The 22,895-nt window shown below is 35.0% G+C and overlaps 2 protein-coding genes across 2 annotated transcripts; both read left to right on the forward strand.

Annotated features, from left to right (window-relative positions):
• On the forward strand, positions 1-7,239 carry LOC121252702 (ABC transporter B family member 15-like). Its single transcript, XM_041152474.1, is given in 8 exon segments — positions 1-922; positions 1,090-1,144; positions 1,299-1,477; positions 1,590-2,047; positions 2,365-2,905; positions 4,186-5,088; positions 5,602-6,661; positions 6,664-7,239. Coding segments are annotated over 8 exon segments (3,756 nt in total). The 5' UTR covers positions 1-688; the 3' UTR covers positions 6,990-7,239.
• A 5,081-nt stretch (positions 7,240-12,320) lies between these two features.
• LOC121252703 (paired amphipathic helix protein Sin3-like 2) lies at positions 12,321-22,562 on the forward strand. Its single transcript, XM_041152475.1, is given in 25 exon segments — positions 12,321-12,570; positions 12,694-12,789; positions 13,295-13,471; positions 13,565-13,751; positions 13,831-13,929; positions 14,042-14,200; positions 14,344-14,644; positions 15,265-15,401; positions 16,409-16,484; positions 16,572-16,601; positions 16,811-17,004; positions 17,098-17,252; positions 17,583-17,710; positions 17,829-18,083; positions 18,226-18,915; positions 19,070-19,161; positions 19,320-19,746; positions 19,749-19,927; positions 20,019-20,119; positions 20,313-20,451; positions 20,522-20,674; positions 20,812-20,975; positions 21,193-21,304; positions 21,934-22,100; positions 22,259-22,562. Coding segments are annotated over 23 exon segments (4,167 nt in total). The 5' UTR covers positions 12,321-12,570; positions 12,694-12,712; the 3' UTR covers positions 22,069-22,100; positions 22,259-22,562.
• Positions 22,563-22,895: the final 333 nt, after the last annotated feature.

Raw genomic sequence — 22,895 nt, forward strand, 5'->3', positions numbered from 1 at the left:
TGGAGGAGCATGACATGATACCACGCCCAAAAATCGTACAGTTTGAAAACAAGAAAAGAAGTGAAAAAAACACCACTGTCGAATTTCTTTTGTCGTTTCTCCTAAACCCCCAACACTGATGCTGAACGAGTATCCTGGGCTAGATTTTCAGGATGAATATCTGACAGATAACTTAAAAACAGGGAAGCACGAGAGACCTTCCAGTACGGGTCCGGTATTGTTGGTAAGCCTTGCAATTTTTAAAGAAAAGGCTTAATTTGGTGGTGGTGTAGTAGTGTAGTCGCAGTCCCAGAGTGGGTCTCCCACTCATAGTCATTAATGACGCTTTCATAGATCATATCCTTCCGTCTTTTTTTTTTTATAATTTCCTGAATTGCAAAGAGCATTAAAGTCGTCTCTCTCGGCACATTATATGTTGATCAACTAAGTTTATTTTACTACACTCGACTCTCCTCGTGCTATCAACTTGCTGATCAAAGCCTGATCTTCTTTCACCATTAATTCTGGCAATTCTCTCATGCAAACACGCACACCTATTATATATATTGTCGATCCATATTTATTTGTTTACTTGCCAGGGATTGAAGATCCCCTTTGGGAAAGAAATTAAAAGGTAGTAACAACCACCTGAGTGGTTCGGAAATCTCACAATATATTGCTTGTCTCCCAAGACATATAGAGTGGAAAAATGGGAAAGGAAAAAGGCATGAGTGTCGTCGTAAAGAAGAGGAAGGGTTCTATACTATCCATATTCATGCATGCAGATGGTGTAGACTTGTGGTTGATGGCTCTTGGGATCCTTGGATCCGTTGGTGACGGGTTCTCTACGCCTCTGGTGTTGTTTATCAGTAGCCGGTTGATGAACAATATCGGCGTTGCCTCAGTTTCTTTAACACAGAATTTTCAGTGTAACTTCAATAGGGTATCTCTCTCTCTCTCTCTCTCTCTCTCTCTCTCTCTCTCTCTCTCACACACACACACACACACACACACGCACACACAAACACACACGTGTGTGTGCATACAGCATACGCACACCAGACATATTAGCCAAATTAGCTAATTGGGTTTTGGTTTCGTGGTTGACAGAACGCAGTGGCTCTTGTGTACTTGGCCTGTGGGTCATTCGTAGCTTCCTTCCTAGGTGGGTTGCACTGTGGTGATGGTTTTCTTTTTCTAAATATCAAGCTAGAGTTTATCATAGATTAAACCGCGATTATTGATTGTTCACGAAAAAATCGATGATGGGGAACCCATTAATTTTTTTTTGTTTTGGGTCATGATCTTACTTGATCCAGAGGGGTATTGTTGGACCAGAACAGGCGAGAGACAAGCCACAAGGATGAGAGCTAGATATTTGAAGGCAGTGTTGCGGCAAGATGTGGGTTATTTTGATTTGCATGTGACAAGCACATCCGAGGTCATCAAAAGTGTCTCAAATGACAGCCTCGTAATTCAAGATGTTATAGGCGAAAAGGTATATAGAATCATAGATCCTTGATTACATATTAATTAATCACATATAAGCCACTGTAATTTTTCTCTTTTTTTAATTTTTATAATGATTTCCATTTCGATCGAACAATCAGGTCCCAAATTTTTTGACGAATGCTTCTATGTTCGTTGGAAGCTATATAGCAGCGTTCTTATTGCTATGGAGACTAGCTATCGTGGGGTTCCCATTTATTGTGCTTTTGGTAATACCTGGTTTGATGTATGGGAGAACTCTGATGGGACTGGCGAGGAATATGAGGGAAGAGTATAATCATGCGGGTATGATAGCAGAGCAGGCGATATCTTCTATCAGAACCGTTTATGCGTTTGTGGGGGAGAGCAAGGCAATTGCAGCGTTCTCTGCAGCTTTACAGGGGTCGGTGAAGTTGGGTTTAAGGCAGGGATTGGCTAAAGGCTTGGCCATCGGAAGCAACGGCGTTGTCTTTGCTATTTGGTCTTTCATGTCTTACTACGGTAGTAGACTTGTCATGTACCATGGCGCCGAGGGTGGTACTGTTTTCGTTGTTGGAGCCGCCATTGCCGTTGGTGGATTGTAAGAACTTATGCCCTAGTTTTATTTGCTCAATCAAATTAATAACACGCAGTTATTGCAATTAAACCTCCATGCATATATGGACGATGATAAATAGATTATATCAATTAATTAATATAAAACATTAATTATTTCCATCTTGTGACAACGTGAAAGTACTATAATTTCATTTTTAGACTAAATGTATGCGATCAATTTCAACTAAAATTGAGATATATCGTTTCTTGTAATTTCCTTCTAGCACCAGCTTCTATGATATTAGTGTTGTTGTTATTAGTATTAATTTATGTTAGTTTTTATTTGGTCTTGTTGAACAGAGCTTTAGGTGCTGCTTTATCCAACTTTAAGTACTTCTCTGAAGCAATGTCAGCGGGAGAACGTATTATGGAAGTGATAAAAAGAGTCCCCAAGATTGACTCCGACAACATTGACGGCCAGATTTTAGAGAGAGTCTCAGGCAACGTTGAATTTAGAAACGTCGAATTCGCATACCCATCAAGACCGGAGAGCATTATCTTCAAAGATTTCTGCCTAGAGATTCCAGCAGGAAAGACTGTAGCTTTGGTGGGTGGGAGTGGCTCCGGAAAATCCACTGTGATAGCCCTGTTGCAGAGGTTTTATAACCCACTTGGGGGAGCGATATTTCTTGATGGGATTGCCATTGATAAGTTGCAGCTCAAGTGGCTAAGATCGCAGATGGGTCTGGTGAGCCAAGAGCCTGCACTTTTTGCCACCACCATTAAAGAGAACATACTTTTCGGTATGGAGGATGCTGCCATGGAAGAAGTTGTCAAGGCTGCCAAAGCTGCTAACGCTCATAATTTTATATGTCAGCTCCCTCAGGGATTTGATACCCAGGTTGGTTCTGCTGCTCCGTTTCACCGAACAGAGGGACTCTGCACTACTACACACGCACCCACTCATGCATAAATGTCAGGAATTTCTATTTGGTTAATTAATTTTGGTCAATACACAAAAAACTAAAAAAGAAAGGATATTCGGTCCATAAAATAATTATAAAATAAAAATATTTTACAAATTAGAATAATGTTATTTGAAGGTATTAATTACATTCATATCATCTACGTGCCATGATTTATTTTAAAAGATTTAAATTTTAAGATTTATTTTTCACATCAAATTATATTACATAGATGATATGTAATGTAAAGACTTCTAAATAAAATTATTCTACAAATTAACATGATATAATCTTATTTTAAATTGTGAAGCCTAAAGAGAAATGATAAAACCACCGAAAATTTGTACACATATATATTTTTTACCAAATTTTTTTAATTTTTTTCTTTCTACTTAGTGGTTAAGGATAAAGTGTTTTTAAATGATTTTGTCATTTTTTTAAATGTTTAAATGAGTTTAAAAGCATGATTAAAGGAAAAAAAAATTTACATTATTCGATACCGAATTTTCTGTGGCTCTAGCACTGTCCTTTTTATAATTTATGACCGATTTTACTTAGTACGTCTTCTAATTTTTTTTATAATTCTACTTGTAAACATAACGCTTAAAATAATTTTTTGTGACTAATGACATATGACCTAGTTCTCCAAATAAAAAATTTGAGTTCAAAATCCCATCCCCTTGTATGAGAAAAAAATAATCCGGAGCTGCCACTATAGAACCCTTTATATATATGAAAAAATTTAATTGTAAGCGATTCTGCGTACTAATACGTGCATCCATTTAATATGATTAGTCAAAAAGTAGATTTTATTGAAAACAATACTAATTTAAATTTAGAATATAAAAGTAACAACATTAACACGCAGATTAGTACCTAAACTTACTTGTACCTAACAAAACTATATATATATATATATAACATTCTCAACTCGCACACATATTTTTTTTCAAAAACTCCTCCGCTTTCAAAGAAACAAAAAACTCATCTCAACAAAATTTCAAAAGAATTTGATACAAAAGTGACCCTGTACGTTATTGTAACTATATATGCACACTAATGCGTTTTAAGTTTTAATAAAATACGTACAAAGTTAAAATGTTGACCCTTTTTTTACCACTATATACAGAGTAAATTAAAAGTTCAAAATAGTTAATTAATTTGCAATAAATGAAGTTAAAATCCAGAGGATTAACGAATCCATGATGAAGTACAGGCCGGCGAGGGAGGTGTTCAAATGTCAGGAGGACAGAAGCAGAGGATCGCCATTGCGCGAGCAATAATCAAGAAACCCAGAATCCTCCTCCTAGATGAGGCAACAAGTGCATTAGACTCGCAGTCCGAACGACTTGTCCAAGAAGCCCTAGACAAAGTTGTCATTGGCCGCACCACCATCGTAATTGCTCACCGCTTGTCCAGCGTTCAAAATGCCGACCTGATTGCTGTTATTCAAAACGGTCGAGTCATGGAGACAGGGTCACACGACGAGTTGATCCAAAACAAACATGGGTTTTACACTTCCCTTGTCCATCTTCAACAGACCGAGAAACAGACAGACCCAGAAGAAGTCACTTGTGCCAATTCATCGTCTTCTATATCAAACATAGACACCAACAACACGAGCAGCCGGAGGCTTTCCATGGCGAGCAGGTCAAGTTCTACCAACTCGGTAGCACCGACCCGGGCTTTAGTTGCTGGAGAAAATCAGGTGGAAGTTACAAATTTTCCACTGCCATCGTTTCGAAGGTTGTTTGCTTTGAATCTTCCGGAGTGGAAGCAAGCATGCTTGGGGTGTTTGGGTGCTATACTGTTTGGTGCTGTTCAACCGGTGTATGCGTTCGCCATGGGGTCCATGATCTCGGTGTATTTTTTGAAAAGCCATGATGAGATTAAGGAAAAGACAAGGATTTACTCACTTTGTTTTCTTGGGTTGGCCGTGTTGTCACTGTTGATTAATATCATTCAGCACTATAATTTCGCGTACATGGGAGAGAACTTGACGAAGAGGATTAGAGAAAGGATGCTTTCCAAGATGCTCACTTTTGAAGTTGGTTGGTTTGAGCAAGATGAGAATTCTAGTGGTGCCATTTGCTCTAGACTCGCCAAAGATGCTAATGTGGTACGTATCTTTTCTACTTTCTAAAACATAAAAGCAAGTTTCATAATGATAACCGCGTCTTTGACAAACTTGAGTAAATAAATTACATAACAAGTTGATTATGTATGGATACAAATTCTGTAGAATTATTGATTGAATTCTATAGTTTAGAATGGTAGAAAAATAGACGCGTGAAAAAGTGGCTCGGCATAATTTATTTTTCATTTTATAATATCAAAAATATTTCGAACTTCTTTTTTTATCTCAGTCAAGACAAAGGCTTGTTTGGATTCAGATATAAAATAAGATGATTTTAGTTGAAAATTAAAAAAAATATTATTATTGTTTTAAGATTTAAAAAATTTGAATTGTATATTAGATTTTAAGTAAGAATTTGATAAAATTAAAATGATAAGATAAGATAAAATATTTTCTGAATCCAAAAGCAGCTCAAATTTGGATAAAAACTTGAGCAGTTGTTTTTCAAAACTTATATATAAATATATCATTTCAGTAATGGGACTAATTTTGCAGGTGAGGTCTTTAGTGGGTGACAGAATAGCCCTTCTGGTACAGACTTTCTCGGCTGTAGCTGTGGCCTGCACAATGGGCATGGTCATTTCATGGAGGCTTGCCATTGTCATGATTGCGGTCCAGCCGATCATCATAGTTTGCTTCTACACTAGACGTGTCCTACTCAAAAGCATGTCCAGCAAGGCCATGAAAGCCCAAGATGAGAGTAGCAAGCTTGCTGCTGAAGCAGTTGCCAATCTCCGTACTGTCACCGCCTTCTCTTCGCAAGATCGAATCCTACGAATGCTTGAAAAGGCCCAAGAAGGACCGAGACGAGAGAGCAGGAGACAGTCATGGTATGCAGGTATTGGGCTTGGTGCTTCTCAAAGCCTCACAACTTGCACTTGGGCTTTAGACTTTTGGTACGGCGGCAGACTTCTCTCCAAGGGTCAGATCACAACTGAATCTCTTTTTGAGACCTTCATGATATTGGTAAGCACGGGCCGCGTCATTGCTGATGCAGGTAGCATGACCTCTGACCTTGCTAAGGGTTCAAATGCTGTTGGGTCAATCTTTGCCGTTTTAGATCGATACACGGTAATTGAGCCTGAAGATCTAAAAGGTTACCAACCTGAGAAGATAATGGGCAGAGTGGAAATTCGGGATGTGGATTTTGCATACCCAGCTAGGCCGAAAGTGATGGTCTTCAAAGGCTTCTCGATCGACATCGAAGCTGGGAAATCAACAGCTTTGGTAGGACAAAGTGGGTCCGGAAAATCAACCGTCATAGGGTTGATCGAGAGATTCTATGACCCATTAAAAGGCTCGGTGAAAATCGATGGTAGAGATATAAGGTCCTTCAATCTTCGATCCTTAAGGAAGCACATTGCCCTTGTTAGCCAAGAGCCAACACTATTTTCTGGAACCATTAGGGAGAACATCGCTTACGGAGCATCTAATAAAGTTGAGGAAACAGAGATTGCACAGGCTGCTAGACTAGCCAACGCTTACGACTTCATTGCAGGCCTAAAGGACGGGTTTAACACTTGGTGCGGCAATAGAGGTGTGCAACTATCTGGGGGCAGAAGCAACGCATTGCTATAGCCCGTGCCATTCTCAGAAACCCCTCAATGCTATTGCTAGACGAGGCAACTAGTGCGCTAGATAGTCAGTCGGAGAAGGTAGTGCAAGACGCATTGGAGTGTGTGATGGCGGGGAGGACCAGTGTGGTGGTGGCGCACAGGTTAAGCACCATACAAAGCTGTGATATGATTGCTGTGTTGGATAAAGGGAGGGTGGTGGAGAGGGGGACCCATTCATCTTTGCTAGCAAAGGGCCTTGGTGGAGCGTACTACTCACTAGTCAATCTCCAAAGGAAACCGATAAATACTAGCCATCCACCCAACTAAAAACTTGCATTGACCGGCTTACACATGGGCCCCTTTTAACAGGCCATGCAAAAAAAAAAAAAAAAAAAAAAATGAGGAGTTATATTGACGTGAAATTCTCTATTACTCATAAGATGAGTTTTCACTTTTACAATCTATAAATCCAATTATAGATTTGTAACGTCTTGAACGAGGATGTAATCTATAAGCAAATAATTAGTTATATTCAAAATACAATCTTATTGTATGTAATATGTAATATTATTTGAAACTGATTTCGCACCAAATCTTTTCTTAACTCCACTTCTCCACCATCACCATGGCATTTCTATAATATTCGGGAGGATGTTCTTACTTTCTAACAAGTTTTTTCTTTTTCTATTCAACATGCATGCAGAGAGGTAATGTTATTGCTAATCAACTTGCAAAAAAATGTTATTCTTTGGCTATTCAATTGCCATCATTGGCTTGGGGAGTATAGAATGGATGTTTTGAGATTAGGTAGATTTAGGCACTATAGCTAGATGGTTGTAGCTTTTAATTTTGTTCTTTAAATGTAGATTTTGACGCTAATTAGTACAATATAGAGATAGAGTTTTTTTTAAACTTGGGTTTTGAAATTTTTGTAATCCCAAAATTTTTCTTGTAAAAGGTGCTCTTTTACAAAAAAATGAGGGATATGAATAAAATTGGAGTACCGTCCCTCTTCTTTTAAAAAAAATTCTTATTATAATATGTAATACGATCAAAATTATTGCTCATATGAGTAAGTTTAATGTCATGACATTTTGTATCACACGTACTTTTACATATACCATAGGATTTTCCAAAAAGGCATTTTATTGGTAAATGACTCAACCGTTTGGCAGCCCACGTTACATGGGCTTTGAATAACTCTTTCTTGTAGGCAGTTTGTTCGGGTCTTTGGTTGGTTGGGTCCGAAAGGGCCATAGGTGATAGGCCCCATAGCAATATCCAAAACAGTGAAAGGATTAAGGGCCCCTAATGAAGCAAAATGTTAAAAGGCCTGCTTAATCCCAGCTAATATACCTTAGCCCAACCAACTTAATTAAATATTTTTGGAAGTCTTTAAATATTTTTCGGTAAAAATATATCACATTAATATATATGATTGTGAATACAAGAACTTAATATAAATAATAAGAATATTTTTTTACATAATATTACTGTACAAATTATAAAAATGTGGCCACGAGGCGCTATGTGGGGGCCCGCTCGAAAAGAAGAATATGGCCCAGTTTGGATATAAGAAATATTTCGTTTCGTCTCATCTTATCTAATTTTATCATTACAAATTTTTCAAATTTTCATAAAAAATATAATAAACAATTTAATTTTTTTAAATTTCAAAATAATAATAATAATCTAATAATATTTTATTTAACTTTCATCTAAATTCATCTCATTCAGTGGTGGAACTGAGAATTTGTTTTAGGGGGCCAAACAAAGCTAAGACTATAATAAAATATTTTTTATTTTAATTTTATACAATTTTTTCTGCGGTATAGAACAATATGATAGTAAAATCTAAAATAAAAATAAAATATATTTAATACAACATATGTATTAAAAAAATATATAATATGTCAAGAATAATATGTCATTGAAATAATACGAAGATACTCATATAAATATATCAAACAAAATAAATACAGAATATCTAAAATTGTAACTTACATTCTTTTAAAGAAATAAAATCATCAAATATTGAATATAAATATAAAAAAAAAAACTTTAAAAACATTGCATCAAATTTAATAAATTCAATACAGTGTATCAGACAATGCAGTGGCGAAATTGTCAAAATTCAAAAGTTGACCTTTCGGCTGTTTGGTAGATTATCTAGACAAGACAAGACTTTAAATTTTAAACTTCTAGCATAAAGAAAAAGAAGAAAAATTTTATTGTAAGTGATTTTACATATTAATATTAATATTAAATGTAAAGTATTTATTTAATAAAATAATATAAATTAAAGATAAAAATAATTTTCATAAGACATAAGACCTTATTCATCAATCGGCTTATGAGAGTCCAAGATGTTAAAACGTAACATATGTTAAAACCGTTTATTATTGATAGGTCCCGTTAATAAAGTAAGATTTGACTCTATCTAAATCTTTCACGTAAATAATAGAGTGTTGACTGTTGACCACCCGTAATAAACCGAGACCGGAAGCATCGGATAAATGCTCCCAAATAAGTATAACAGTCTCGTGGTCTTGTCAAATAATACTACCATGTGCTTAACGTGTCTATATTTACGTGAAGATTATTATATCTCAACTAACTTTAGCTTTGCCATCCACCGAAGTTGTACTTTCATCAATATTTCGATTATTTTATTAATTAAAAAAAATTCTATATACCATACTATCATCTTATTTTTATCTTATTATATAAAATATGTCACATTCCATCTTATTTTACTCTTTTACGAAATTCTCATTTTATGATCCATATGCCCGAAATAGATACCAATATTCACATTTTGTATCTCTTGTTCTAATTTTTAATGTAATTCTCGAGAAAGTATAGTTAGCACCTAATGTGACAAACAAATTTGATTATTGACTAATAATATAATTTTTAGCATGTTGGAGTCTAATAATACGGTTGAAAGGTCCACGATGACGATTGAATATTGATAAGATACTTAGATGCTCATATATAAAATAAATAATAATAAACCATGTAAAATATAAATTAAGATAGAAACACATATATTTGCATATCGATATGAAAGTTTGTATACACGTCATTTGTAGGTGCAATATATGATCGGTGAGTATACAGTTTATTATGATATCATATATCTTTCAATACAATTATAAAAATAAAATTTTTTATTTTTATTATTATTTTTTTTAAGTGGGGTTCCCAAGGACCGTATTCTATTTAATTTTATCCGCCAACAAAAAACACAACCATAATTATTTATTTTCAAATTTTTTTTAAAAAAAATTCATGAACTTTCTTAAATAAAATCCAAAATCAAAACCAAACATAACACAGAGACATCGAAATCGCAACAAACAACAACAAATAGAAAGTGAAACCCATCGATATCGCAATATAATTAAGAAAACCCTATATTCAAAACTAACAGAATTTGTTGAAAAAAGATGACCATGGTGGCTTGATCCGATCAACACTCATCTTCGAATAAAATAAAAGGCGAAGCCTCCAAGCAAAGTTTTGGTGGCATTGAGAGATCTAAAAATTATAAACTCATTATATTCTCATATGTAAAATATACTATTTATATTTTTGCATAGTCATTGTGCACTCCACTGATATAATTGACTTCATCACTCTTTTTTAGAGAAATTTTATTTACAGTTCTGAGTGAGAAACTGCACTGCATGCAGTCTTATTGATGTTGATATTATTGTAATTTTAAACTTTTTTTAAACATAAATATATGGGTTTATATGAGTAGTCTCCAAGCCTCTATTTGGAGACTATATGTAGACTGTTTTTTTTTTAATATAAAATAATTGATTTCATTAATCACGCCAATGAAATGCGCAACAAGTACGTAAAAATGACTGTATATAATATAACTCATTAAAAAATGATATAACTAAAAAATTGAAAATGCATATATATATATATATATACACACATATTTATATATATAAATGTAATTCAAATTTTCAAAACATGTATCGGTTCGGTATGTTCACGATGAACTGAGCTCTCTGGATGGAATATTGGATGGAATATTGGATGGAATATTGAACCGAAAATATCAACTCTTGTTCACGCCCCTAAATTAATGGGAATACAAATGTTTAAGGCCCGATTTGAATACACATTTCAGATAAAATGAGATAGGATATTTGAAATAATATTAAGATTTTTTGAATTAAGATGAGATAAGATAATTTGTAAAAAAATATATATTTGAATAGTGAGATGAAATGAAATAGTTTTGACTTTTTGGATTTTGATAAAAGAAAATACTAAAACCACAATTGGGTATTTCCAACTGGGATCCCGACTAGTTTTTTTTTACTTAATGATCAAGTAAGTATTTTTTATTGATGTTGTGTTTTTTTTTAGAAAAATATTAAAAAATGATAAAAAATGCAGGAACAAAAAGTAAAAAAAAAAAAAAAAAAAGGAAACACACTGGGCGGGATCTCCCATGCATGGTGTAGCAGCACTCTTTGATAAAGGGGTGGGTCCCACCAATGATCGAGTAATAGTTATGAATATATTAATAAAAAATAATATTTATGAGTAATTAAAAAATCTATTATAAATAAATTTAAATCTCAAAATATATTGAGAAGTTGTTAGCCGAAATTACTCTATAATTTCAAAAAATAATTTCTCTTTTTTAAAAGATATTATTATTCTAAAAAATAGTTTAAATCCTAAAATATATTGGAAAGTTGTTGGCCAAAATTTATAATTTATCTTTTTTAAAAGTTTATTTTTATCTATTTATTTTTCTATATATATAAGAAATTCCTCATTTTTTATTCTGATTATAAATTATAATAATTTTGATTATTGTAATAAATAAGTATATGAATTATGTTGTAGATTTGTTTTAAATAATCTATTAATTTCGAATTTCCTAATAAAACTTAAAAATGCAGTTCTATTCAATACTCACAAAATTATCAATTTCTTTGTGTAAACATATTATTCTAATAATGACTTTTTTATTATTATATTTTAATCACAAAATATTGTTTTTTAGTGTGTGAGATTATTTTTACTATTTATGTTAGAAAAATAGTGAAATGAGTTTGAAAACTTAAAGATAAAGTAGAGATGTGAAATTAATCGTTTGAATAGACAAAATTATCTCATCTGTACAAATCAGATGAGATAGTTTCATCTCATTTGGCAAACCAAATTGAGCCTAATAGTTTATATTAATTATCATTGAGGGGATTTTATTTAAATTTATCGTGTAAAATACTCCGTCATGACTTTTGTCAATCATATTCGTTTTCATTTTTCCTAATGGAATGCTACATCTTGTTTTAATTAAGAAAAAATTTATACACTATTATTATTTTATTGTCGTCTCATCATATAAGATATGATATATTTATTATTATTGAATAATTTTTTATTAAATAATTTTTTATTATTTAATAATAATAAATGCGATACATCTTATGTGATGAGAGGAAAGTGAAATAGAGATATGATATATAATATTACTTTTTAATTAATATCAGCTAAAAAATATGTTAAAAATATTACTAAATTTCTTATATCCTTCCCAGGTCAGGGCCAGGCCCAGGCCCAGGCTCTCAGCATTTTAAAATTTTAAAAAGTTAAAACAACTGCACAACAATTAAAGTTGAAACCACAGACGCATCCTTATGCCTATTGCGACACGGAGTCTCACGTACCGAAACCAAAGCCGAAAGCTTCCCATTCAGCATAAATTTCCTCACATCTATTTATATGTTTCTTCTACTTCTTCTTATTCCTCTTCTTCTTCGTAGCGATCAAGTACCTGAACTAACTTTTCCTCGTCTCCTCAGAGATCTGCTCACTCTTTTTGCTTGCATAGTTTTCCCGAGAAAATCTTTGAGCCATAGAGAAAGTTAGTCTTCTTCTTCTTCTTCTTCTTATTATTGTTTTGTTTGTATTCTCGGGATTTCTAGAATTGCCTTTTGTGTTTTAGTTTCTTCATTTTATGCTGATTTGTGATTTCGTGGTGGATTAGCTTGTCGCGTTTGGTGGAGATGAAGAGATTAAAAGATGACCTTTACGCTGGTCCTTCTCAATTCAAGCGGCCATTCGGCTCTTCGCGTGCGGACTCGTAAGTTTCCTTCTCTCTATCTATCGCTCCGTTTCCTTTCTCTGTAAGCTTTTCTTTTTTCTTTTTCTTCTCTCTTTTTTCATTAGAATTTTGAGTTTTGTATGGTTTGCGAACAATTATTTCATCTGAGGGTGGGTGTGTACAAGCATACTTGATCATGTTGGTGGTTATACTGTATTCTGTATTCTGTATTTTTTACCTATAATGTTTTTGCTTTGTGATTTTTCTGTTATGTTGGTTGTTGAATTTGCCCGGGGCTTGTTATCTGATGCACTTTAATTAGCTAATATTTGGAGTTAATTGAGACAAATGACTTCGAGTTTTTGGGAAAAGTTTTCCTGTAAATATTCTTGTGTTGAAATTGACCCAGCCTTAGTAGAAAACCATAAAACATTTGGCCTTTAAAGGGTGCGCGTGGATTGTATATTTGTATGAATTTTTTTCCACGTGTAATTACTTTGGTATCTGTATTAACTATCTGCAATGCAAATTTTTGTATGTAAAGCTATGGGCAATCTCAAATCCCAGGGGTTGGAGGAGGAGGTGCTCTTAGCGGTACCTCGCAGAAACTAACAACTACTGATGCCATGACATATCTTAAGGAAGTGAAGGACATGTTTCAAGACCAGAGGGAAAAATATAACATGTTCCTTGAGGTCATGAAAGATTTTAAGGCGCAAAGGTAGATGCATTGAATCTATGCAGTATTGTCTTTCATTAAAGGAATTTTGCATCTAAAAGCTAAATTTTCAAGCCATTGTTTTGTTTCTTGCAGAACCGACACTGTTGGCGTCATTGCAAGAGTGAAGGAATTATTTAAAGGGCATGATAACTTGATTTTAGGGTTTAACACCTTCTTGCCAAAGGGCTATGAGATAACCATTCATGACGTAGATGAGACTCCCCCACCAAAGAAGACGGTTGAATTTCAAGAAGCTATCAGCTTTGTGAACAAAATAAAGGTGAAAAAATGGTTTTATGTGGAATTTCAGCTGCAAATGTTGGTTCCTTGCAGATTAATGATGAATTTAATTCATGCAGAAACGCTTTCAAAATGATGAACAAGTTTATAAAACATTCCTGGACGTTCTGAATATGTACCGGAAGGAGCACAAAGACATAACTGAGGTTTACAATGAGGTAACTATACATTCTGGCTCTGGTTGTTGTTTGCATCTTCTGCTTTTTTGAAGAGTTAATAATTTTTTATTTTTAGTATTCTTAATGGGTTTTTTTTTTTATCCATTTTCAGGTTGCCACACTTTTTGACAATCATTTGGATTTGCTTGATGAGTTCACAAGATTTCTTCCTGATTCCGCACATAATGCTCCACATCTCCAAAACTCATTTCTGCGTGTCAATGAGCGGAGCTCATCCACACCAACTGTGCGGCAAATGCATATGGACAAGGTTGTTTTTTATGTCTTCCCTTCCCTTCCTTTCCCTTCCCCCCCCCCCCCCCCCCCCCCCCCCTTTTCTTTTCTTTTTTTTCTTTTATATCTTCTCACAGATTCTTAATGGTGAGCAAAAATACTACTCCTTTTTTTTTTCAGCAACGTATTCGACGGGATAGGATTATTACTTCCCATGTTGATGGTGATCTTAGTGTTGATAATCCTGAGCTGGACGATGACAAAGCAATGGTAAAAGTGCACAAGGAGCAGAGGAAACGTGCTGAAAAGGACAGTAGGGATAGGAGAAATGGTGATCAGGATGAAAGAGACCCCGATCATGATAATAATGGGGACTTCACCTTGCAGCGTTTCGCTGACAAAAGAAAATCAGCCAGAAAGATTGAAGTATTTGGAACGAGCGCAAACTATGCTTCCTATGAGGACAGAGATACTTTAAAGAGTGAGTCAGTAATGCTGTTTGATTGGACAGTCACAGCTACAACCACATATAATTTTATGCATTTTAGTTGTTGTCAATTTGTTACACGTCGCATAATATGCTTGTTATATATACTGCATTTTCTTCAATTAATAATTGATCGTCTTTATTTTGGCTGACATAGGCTGTACTAGTCAATGTCAAAATCCATTTGATACTTCTCTTTAAAAAGTTATGCAGAAAGAAATATCCCCTTACATCCATTCCAAAAAAGAAAAAGAAAAAAGGGAAACCATTATATTGAAGCAGAGGTGTGTGCGAACATATGTGATGTAGCCAATTCATAGGGGCTTTATTTTGATTATCCTTAACATGCGAAAGAAATTTCTACTTCATGTCATCCATAATGGGTTTATTATTACTTTGTTTTTTCTTTGCGAGTTTGTCGTAACTTCACTAGGGATTTTTTATTTATTTATTTATTTATGTGAGGGAGGAAATATTTGTTAATTTGATTTAATATGATATTTAATAGGGATTTTGAAACACTAAGCAATTTTATTTAATAAGCGAGAGTAAGTTATTAAAGGTATGTCAGCTTCATGAATTTTTTTTTTTTTGTTTCTTACTTTTCATTCCAGATACGTGCAACCAAGGATTCGTTTTCTGTGACAAAGTTAAGGAGAAATTGGGCAGTTCAGATGACTACCAGGCATTTTTGAAGTGCCTTAATATTTATAGCAAAGGAATAATTAAAAGGAGTGATTTACAAATTCTGGTATGTCTTACACATTTTTTTATAAGCAAATATGGTATGTCTTACAGTCTTCTGCAATTATTCTGGTCCTTTAAAATCACGAGTGAGTCCTTAGGCTCATAATTCACTGTGGTTTGTCCTGAGAGATGCCATCCCATCTTTTTTTAAACACCATCCCAAATAGATTTCGCCTTGAATGATTCCCCCAATGTGGAGCCAAATACTCTATAGGAAGTGAGGCTACCCCATAGCCAAGGATACGTAGCTGCTAATGTTATTCACTACTCCAACTGATACTAGTTCGGACTTGGCCAAATTTATTTCAATCCTGAGACAACCTCAAAGCATGTCATTAAACTACGCTCAAAGTAATTGGGTGTCTCTTTTTGTATTTTCCTTTTGTTCATTTTTGTTCACTTTACCAAAATGCTAACTGTCTAGCTGCATAAATAGGTGTAAAAAATGCAGAAATGTCAGATAATGTCCCACCCAATCAATGTAGCTTTCCTACATCTCTCCTAGACTACTTATAAAAGAATTCTCTCCTAGACAATCGCATACTATGTAATGCTCAGTAACCTCTTAAATCCAGCATGACTTATTTTTCTGTTTTTGCATTTCTCTGAGTATATCAACCACTACCCAATGGAAAATATTTTGTTCATTTAGAATTTTAAAATTATATTGCCAGAAACTATAGAAGAATTAAATTAATTTGGTGTATACCAACATGTTTTGTAATTGAGTAATAGAGTTGAAGATTGCTCTTATATGTTTGACAATCTACAATTGTGTTGCTGAACTAAAGTTCTCACATTTTTTTTCTAATTCGTGTATGTAGACATGAGCTTTGAGCCAAACTGTTGGTGATTGTCTGTATAAGCATAAAGCTATTGTTTTTTGAAATAACTGCCATCTCCTCTCATTCTAGTTTGAAATCAGATAGATTGAAATTTTCTGGTAAATTAATGAAAAATGCAATTGTCACTTCTTTGAAGTCATGTTGGTTCAATATCTGTCAATCTCAGGTGACTGATTTACTTGGAAAATATCCGGATCTTATGGATGGGTTTAATGATTTACTGGACCACAGTGAGAATATTGGTAATTGTTGAATATTGCCATTAGTTAAGTTCTTGTCTCTTGGTTCTTTATTTATAAGGTTGTTTCTGATCCGTATTTTCATTGCAGATGGGTTTCTTGCTGGTGTTATTGGTAAAAGTACGTAAAACGACATATTTTCCCTTATTTCTTTGCCATATTACTGAAGATTTCATTATTTTCTTTGCACTTTCTAATATTTGTGTTTAGAGGAATATTTTAATATTTGACATGACTTAGTTTAATCTGCTAGATGATTATTTTCAAAGAATTTTGAGTTTTTCATTCAAAAATTGTAAGCTCTGATGTAGCTAAACTGTTGATTGCAGAATCATTGTTTAATGATGGCTATCTACCCAGTTCACTTAAGGTAGAGGACAGGGATAAAGAGCATAAGCGTGAAACTGATGGAGCTAAAGAAAAGGAAAGATATAGGGAGAAGTATATGTATAAATCCATTCAAGAGCTTGACCTCTCCACTTGTGAGCGTTGTACTCCCAGCTACAGGCTTCTGCCAGATGATGTATGAGTTTATTTCGTATCTATGCTTCCTAATAGACATTATCAAGTTACTTCCTTAATGGTGCCTAACTCTTTGGTACTTATCAATTTCCAGTATCCAATACCATTTGCAAGCCAGAGGTCAGAGCTTGGTGCTCAAGTATTGAATGATCATTGGGTATCAGTGACTTCCGGAAGTGAGGACTACTCTTTTAAACATATGCGCAGAAATCAGTATGAAGAAAGCCTATTCAGATGTGAAGATGATAGGTAAAAGGACTTGATTCTGGATCTTGATCATTCCTTTTTTTTTTTTTTTTTTTTTTTTTGTTCTCTAAATGTATAATTCAGTGTTTTGTCGATTATATTTGTGGTGGCATTTGAGTTTTACGGTGCTTACATATTAATATAAATAAAGAGTATTTTGAGGATAAGGTTTTGAGATCTGAAGTAGTTCTTCAGTTATATATTGCATTATCTGGGTTTTGCAATTACTGAATATTGTTTTTGACCTTTCCAAGGACGGAACCTTGATAATGATTTTTTCCCAAATTCTCTGGCAATGTAATGATGGTATCTTTTTTCTCCCATTAAATTTAGATTTGAGCTGGACATGTTGTTAGAGTCTGTCAGCTCAGCTGCTAAACGTGTGGAGGAATTGTTGAACCGTGTCAATGAAAATGACGTCAATTTGGAGACTCCTTTCCATATTGAAGATCACTTCACAGGTTTGTATCTTACTTCCTACTTATCAAAAAAAAAAAAAAAAAGAATCTTACTTCCGACTGTTTGAGCTTTATCCTTCAGTTTGTTGCTAACTCCCTTGGCTCTTTTCACTCATTACAGCTCTAAATCTAAGGTGTATTGAACGTTTATATGGTGACCATGGGCTTGATGTAATGGATATATTGCGAAAAAATCCCACTGTTGCACTACCTGTCATACTAACTCGCCTAAAGCAGAAACAAGCGGAGTGGACATGCTGCCGCACTGATTTTAACAAGGTTTGGGCTGAAATCTATGCCAAAAACCACTACAAGTCACTTGATCACCGCAGCTTCTATTTCAAGCAACAAGATTCGAAGAACTTGAGCACAAAATGTGAGTGAGCTTTGATACCAAGATATCTTCCTTTGCAAATGTTACATTTTTATATAATGGGATTGCTTATATTTTTTTCTTCTTATAACTTTTGTTGCATTGGCTTTCCTATTCTAATAGCTCCTTGTTTTTTAATACACAGCTTTGGTAGCTGAGATCAAGGAATTGAGGGAGACAAAGCAAAAAGAGGATGATTTTCTTCTGGCTATTGCTGCTGGAAACAGGCAACCTGTAGTTACACATCTGGATTTTGAATACTCCGATATCAGCATTCATGAAGACTTGTATAAACTTGTCCAATACTCATGTGAAGAGGTTTGCTCAACTAAAGAACTGGTGAATAAAGTAATGAGGCTTTGGACTACCTTCTTAGAGCCAATATTGGGTGTTCCTTCTCGGCCCCATGACATAGAGGGTACTGAAGATGTTGGAAAATCTAAGCATCATCCTATGAATTGTACTGTGTCAAGCATAGGAGAAAGTGAAGGAAGTCCTGGTGGTGATGCCATTATGATGAATTCTAAGCAACCAAAAGCTGGTAGTAATGAGATGGAAAGCACTTTGTCAGAACTAGCAAAATTTTGCGGGACCATGGCAAATGGGGACTTGGCTAAAGAAAATAATTATCTCAACGCCGATAATTTCCGTAGAGATGATGCTGATTGTAATACTCTTTGGCCAGTCAAAGAGCAGAAGGATAAAAATGTGACTGATAAAATGTCAGGATTAACTGCACAAGTTGCCTCTGGTGAACAAACAGCCAAATCTAATGCATCTTTTGCAACTGGAGCAGAAATTAGTCATGGAAAAACCAGCTTGGAGGTGACTCCAGGTCTGTATTTATTCGTTAATTCCAAAGTTCAAATCCTTCACTCAACTATGGTATTTGATTGATTTGGCCTAGTTATTTTTGGGATTTTTTTGCTTGATTTAATTATATGATAAAGAGATTTTTTTTTCTCTCTCTCTCTCTCTTGAATTCCAAGGTTTTGGTGCAACTCCATCCAGACTACTTCACACTGTCATTCAAGATGACCATGTATCCAAAGCTAATGCTGTTGTTGTACCTTCATCTGAGGTATGAGTTGTTTACTGTCTTGGATTTTCTTGCCTCAGCCAAAGTCTGTTACATCGTTAATATATATTTAAATTTATATTTATATTTTCTGCTGACATTTAAGAGGGTGCTTGTTTATCGGTTATCATATGTTCGTATGCCTCTCTTTGGTGCTTCAGGGAGATGCTGGTTCCAAACTCGTTTTATTGACAAATGGATTGATTAGCGAAGGCACTAATCTCAACAGATCTCGTGAAGCATCTGCTAGACCCTCGAAAATTGAAAAAGAAGAGGGCGAGTTATCGCCTAGTGGTGATTTTAAGGAGGATAATTTTGTTGTCTTTGGAGAATCTATTGAACTGGCTCTGCCTAAGGCTAAAAAAAGCAGGCAATACCAGGCTGGGAAGGGAGAAGAGATAAATTGTCAGGATGCTGGAGGAGAAAATGATGCAGATGATGACAACAGTGAAAATGCTTCTGAGGCTGGTGAAGATGCCTCAGGCAGTGAGTCCGGTGGTGATGAGTGTTCCAGAGATGAGCATGAAGAGGAGGAAGATGTCGATCGTGATGACGTTGATGGTAAGCCTGAGAGTGAAGGTGAGGCTGAGGGATGGTTGATGGACATGTTGCTGGAGGGGATGGCAAGCTGCCATTTTCGGAACGGTTTCTTTTGTCCGTGAAGCCTCTCTCAAAGCATGTGCCTGAGGCATTTCTTGACAAAGAAAGAATAGATTCTGGAGTTTTTTATGGGAACGACAACTTTTATGTACTTTTCAGGCTTCATCAAGTAAGAAATCTTTATTATTTAATGTTCATTGTTAGTATTTGGTTATTTTTTCAGTGTGTTTGAGACTGCTTATCCACTTTGAATTGACCAGGTACTGTATGAAAGGATTTTATCAGCAAAAATGAATTCGACAGCTGCTGAAATGAAATGGAAAATTTCAAATGATGCTAGTTCACCAAATCTCTATTCCAGGTACTCTTTAGTTCTATTTAAAGAGTTCTTCTATTCATCATCCTTACACCGCACATTTGCCAAGGGAAAAGAATAAAAAGATAAAAAATAAAAGCAAGCGTGTGGTGTAGGGATGATGAGTAGAATTTTTTCTATTTAAATTGTTAATGCTCACGCATAATAATTTTGGCTGCATTATACACATGTTCTGCAGATTTATGAGTGCACTGTACAATTTGCTTGATGGATCTGCTGAAAATGCAAAGTTTGAGGATGAATGCCGAGCTATCATTGGAAACCATTCATATGTGTTATTCACATTGGACAAGTTAATCTATAAATTAGTCAAACAGGTTTGTCACTTCTCTTTTGACTTCATTCGTTGGTAACAGCAAAGGTTCTGAATTGTTGTTCTTGCTGCAGCTTCAAACTGTTGCAACTGATGAGGTAGACAATAAGCTTCTTCAATTATACGACTATGAAAAATCCCGGAAGCCTGGGAAGTTAATTGATTCTGTATATTATGAAAATGCACGTGTCCTCCTTCACGAGGAAAATATATATCGTTTGGCATGTGTAAGTCCTTTGTGCTTAACCCCCTATCCCCCCCTCCCACTCCCCAAAAAAGAAAAATGTAATTGCACCCAGTAGTATTTGCTTCAATTCATCGACTATGGTTTTGCACATATATGATTTTTTTGTCCTTACTGCAGTCCTCTGCCACCTCCCGGCTGTCCATCCAGCTGATGGACAGTGGGAGTCAAAAGCCCGAGGTGTTTGCAGTTTCCATGGATCCTAATTTTGCAGTTTATCTGCATAATGATTATCTGTCAGTATTACCTGCGAAAAAGGAGCCACGTGGAATTGTGCTGCAAAGGTAGTAATCTTGTATTTCATATTTTACACAATTCGGTAATCTATCTTTTCATTGCTCCTATGAAACTAATGAAAGGGTACCGATCTAGTTTTGGGTTCTCAAATGAGATCCTGTTGGAAAAACTTTTTTACACTGTCTAGGATCATGGGTTAACTTGTTGCTTACTATTGATATTTGCAGAACTAAGGGTGTAACTTGTTGCATATTGTTTATGCAGAAACAAGCAAACATATGCGAGCGTAGATGAATATTTTGCTTCATGCATGGCCATGGAAGGTACCCATACAGTCAGTGGTTTGGAGTGTAAGATAGCTTGCAATTCGTCAAAGGTAATACATGGAAATAGCACCACCGATAAAGACTGCAGTTTATATATCTTGCGTGTCACTTGATATTGCTCTATTTTAATGTTACATTGCTTTCTTATGTTTGCTTTAAAATGATCACTAGGCAGAAATAAGTATTTCAAGCTGTCTACCTAAGGAAAACGAAGTGTATTGCAGGCTGTTATGATTTGACGTAGGAAGTCAATTGAAGTAAGAGTGAACCTTTTTTTAAAAGTGATTGGAATCATTAATATCTAGGTAGGTTACAGAGATAAGATTAGTTAGTATCAACAGGATAGTACCCCCAAACCATTGAAATTATTAAGGGCATCAGGAAGGTTAGTGGTACTAAACAAGAAGAAAAAAGGAAAGGGAATGGGGGTTTAGAGGCGGTTCCATAGGGAAGATTTTGTCTGGTTTTTTCTTTTTACAACTAAAGAGATTATGTGCCAAAGGCCTGTGGCCTGATTGGCATAAACCTCTTGCCTCCAAAATGGAGGTATTGGGTTCGAAACCCCCCTCCCCAAATGTATCAAAAAAAAAAACTAAAGAGATTATGTGCCTTATGTATATGCACGTGCAGTTTGCTTCTGCTGGTTTTCACTTTTCATATTTATTATCATATGGCACAGATCTCCTATGTTCTGGACACAGAGGATCTCTTCTTCCGTCCTAGAAGGAATAGAAGAAATTCATCTAGAGGCACGTCTTTGACCCGTGCTGAGGCAAGAGTACAACGGTTCCACAGATTCTTGTCTTCATCGTAGCAGTCCTTTATGTTCCACTTGGACACTCAAGGTAGACATCAAGATTGCACTGCTTAACGCTTGCAGAGTTAACTTTTGGGTGCTTTTGAAAATTTTTGTAAGCCGTTCAAAAGCAGCCAAACTACCTTAGGCTGCTTTTGAACATACTACTTGGGAGACTCATCCTGCTTTTGTTTGTTTTAGGTCAGACTCATTGGCGTGATGACACCCAGACAAAGCTTCTTTGGGGAACATCATTCTTGTACACTTATTTGCCAAATGACAATTGAAGGGAATGGCTCGGGAAATGGAGTATGTCGTGACTCGTGAGGTCAAGTGTGTGAGATTTAAGCCAATGTAAATAGCGTTGATGCACAAGTACAAATCATGTTATTGCTCTTTTTTGTAGATAGGTAACACTTCTTCCATTGGAAATAGCAAAATTCACATTTGATAACCATGGGCCTAGAGGTGGATACAAGATATGGGGAAATAGCAAAAATCTTTAAGCTTTAGAGACCCGGTTTAATTTTTTATTCTTTTTTTTTGGAAATTAGAGTTATAACCCATCAAATCTTGGTTAAAAACTTGCTGTATTATCTCAATATCGAGGAGGGTCTTTCTCAGTAATAATTCGCATCTCTTGTTACATTGTTGCGATTTACATTGCTTGATGATTTAAATAATTTTATTTAATGGATTGATCTGATAAGTTATTAAAAAATAAAAAAATTATATTATCGAACCTGTGTTTAGAGCATATTTAATAAAATGTTATATGACATAATTTACTTTGGAGGATAAACTTAAAAATTTGAATCTTACAAATCACGCCTTATCATTCAAGT

Source organism: Juglans microcarpa x Juglans regia, chromosome 2S (genome assembly GCF_004785595.1).
Source record: "Juglans microcarpa x Juglans regia isolate MS1-56 chromosome 2S, Jm3101_v1.0, whole genome shotgun sequence".
Classification (NCBI taxonomy): Eukaryota; Viridiplantae; Streptophyta; class Magnoliopsida; order Fagales; family Juglandaceae; genus Juglans; species Juglans microcarpa x Juglans regia.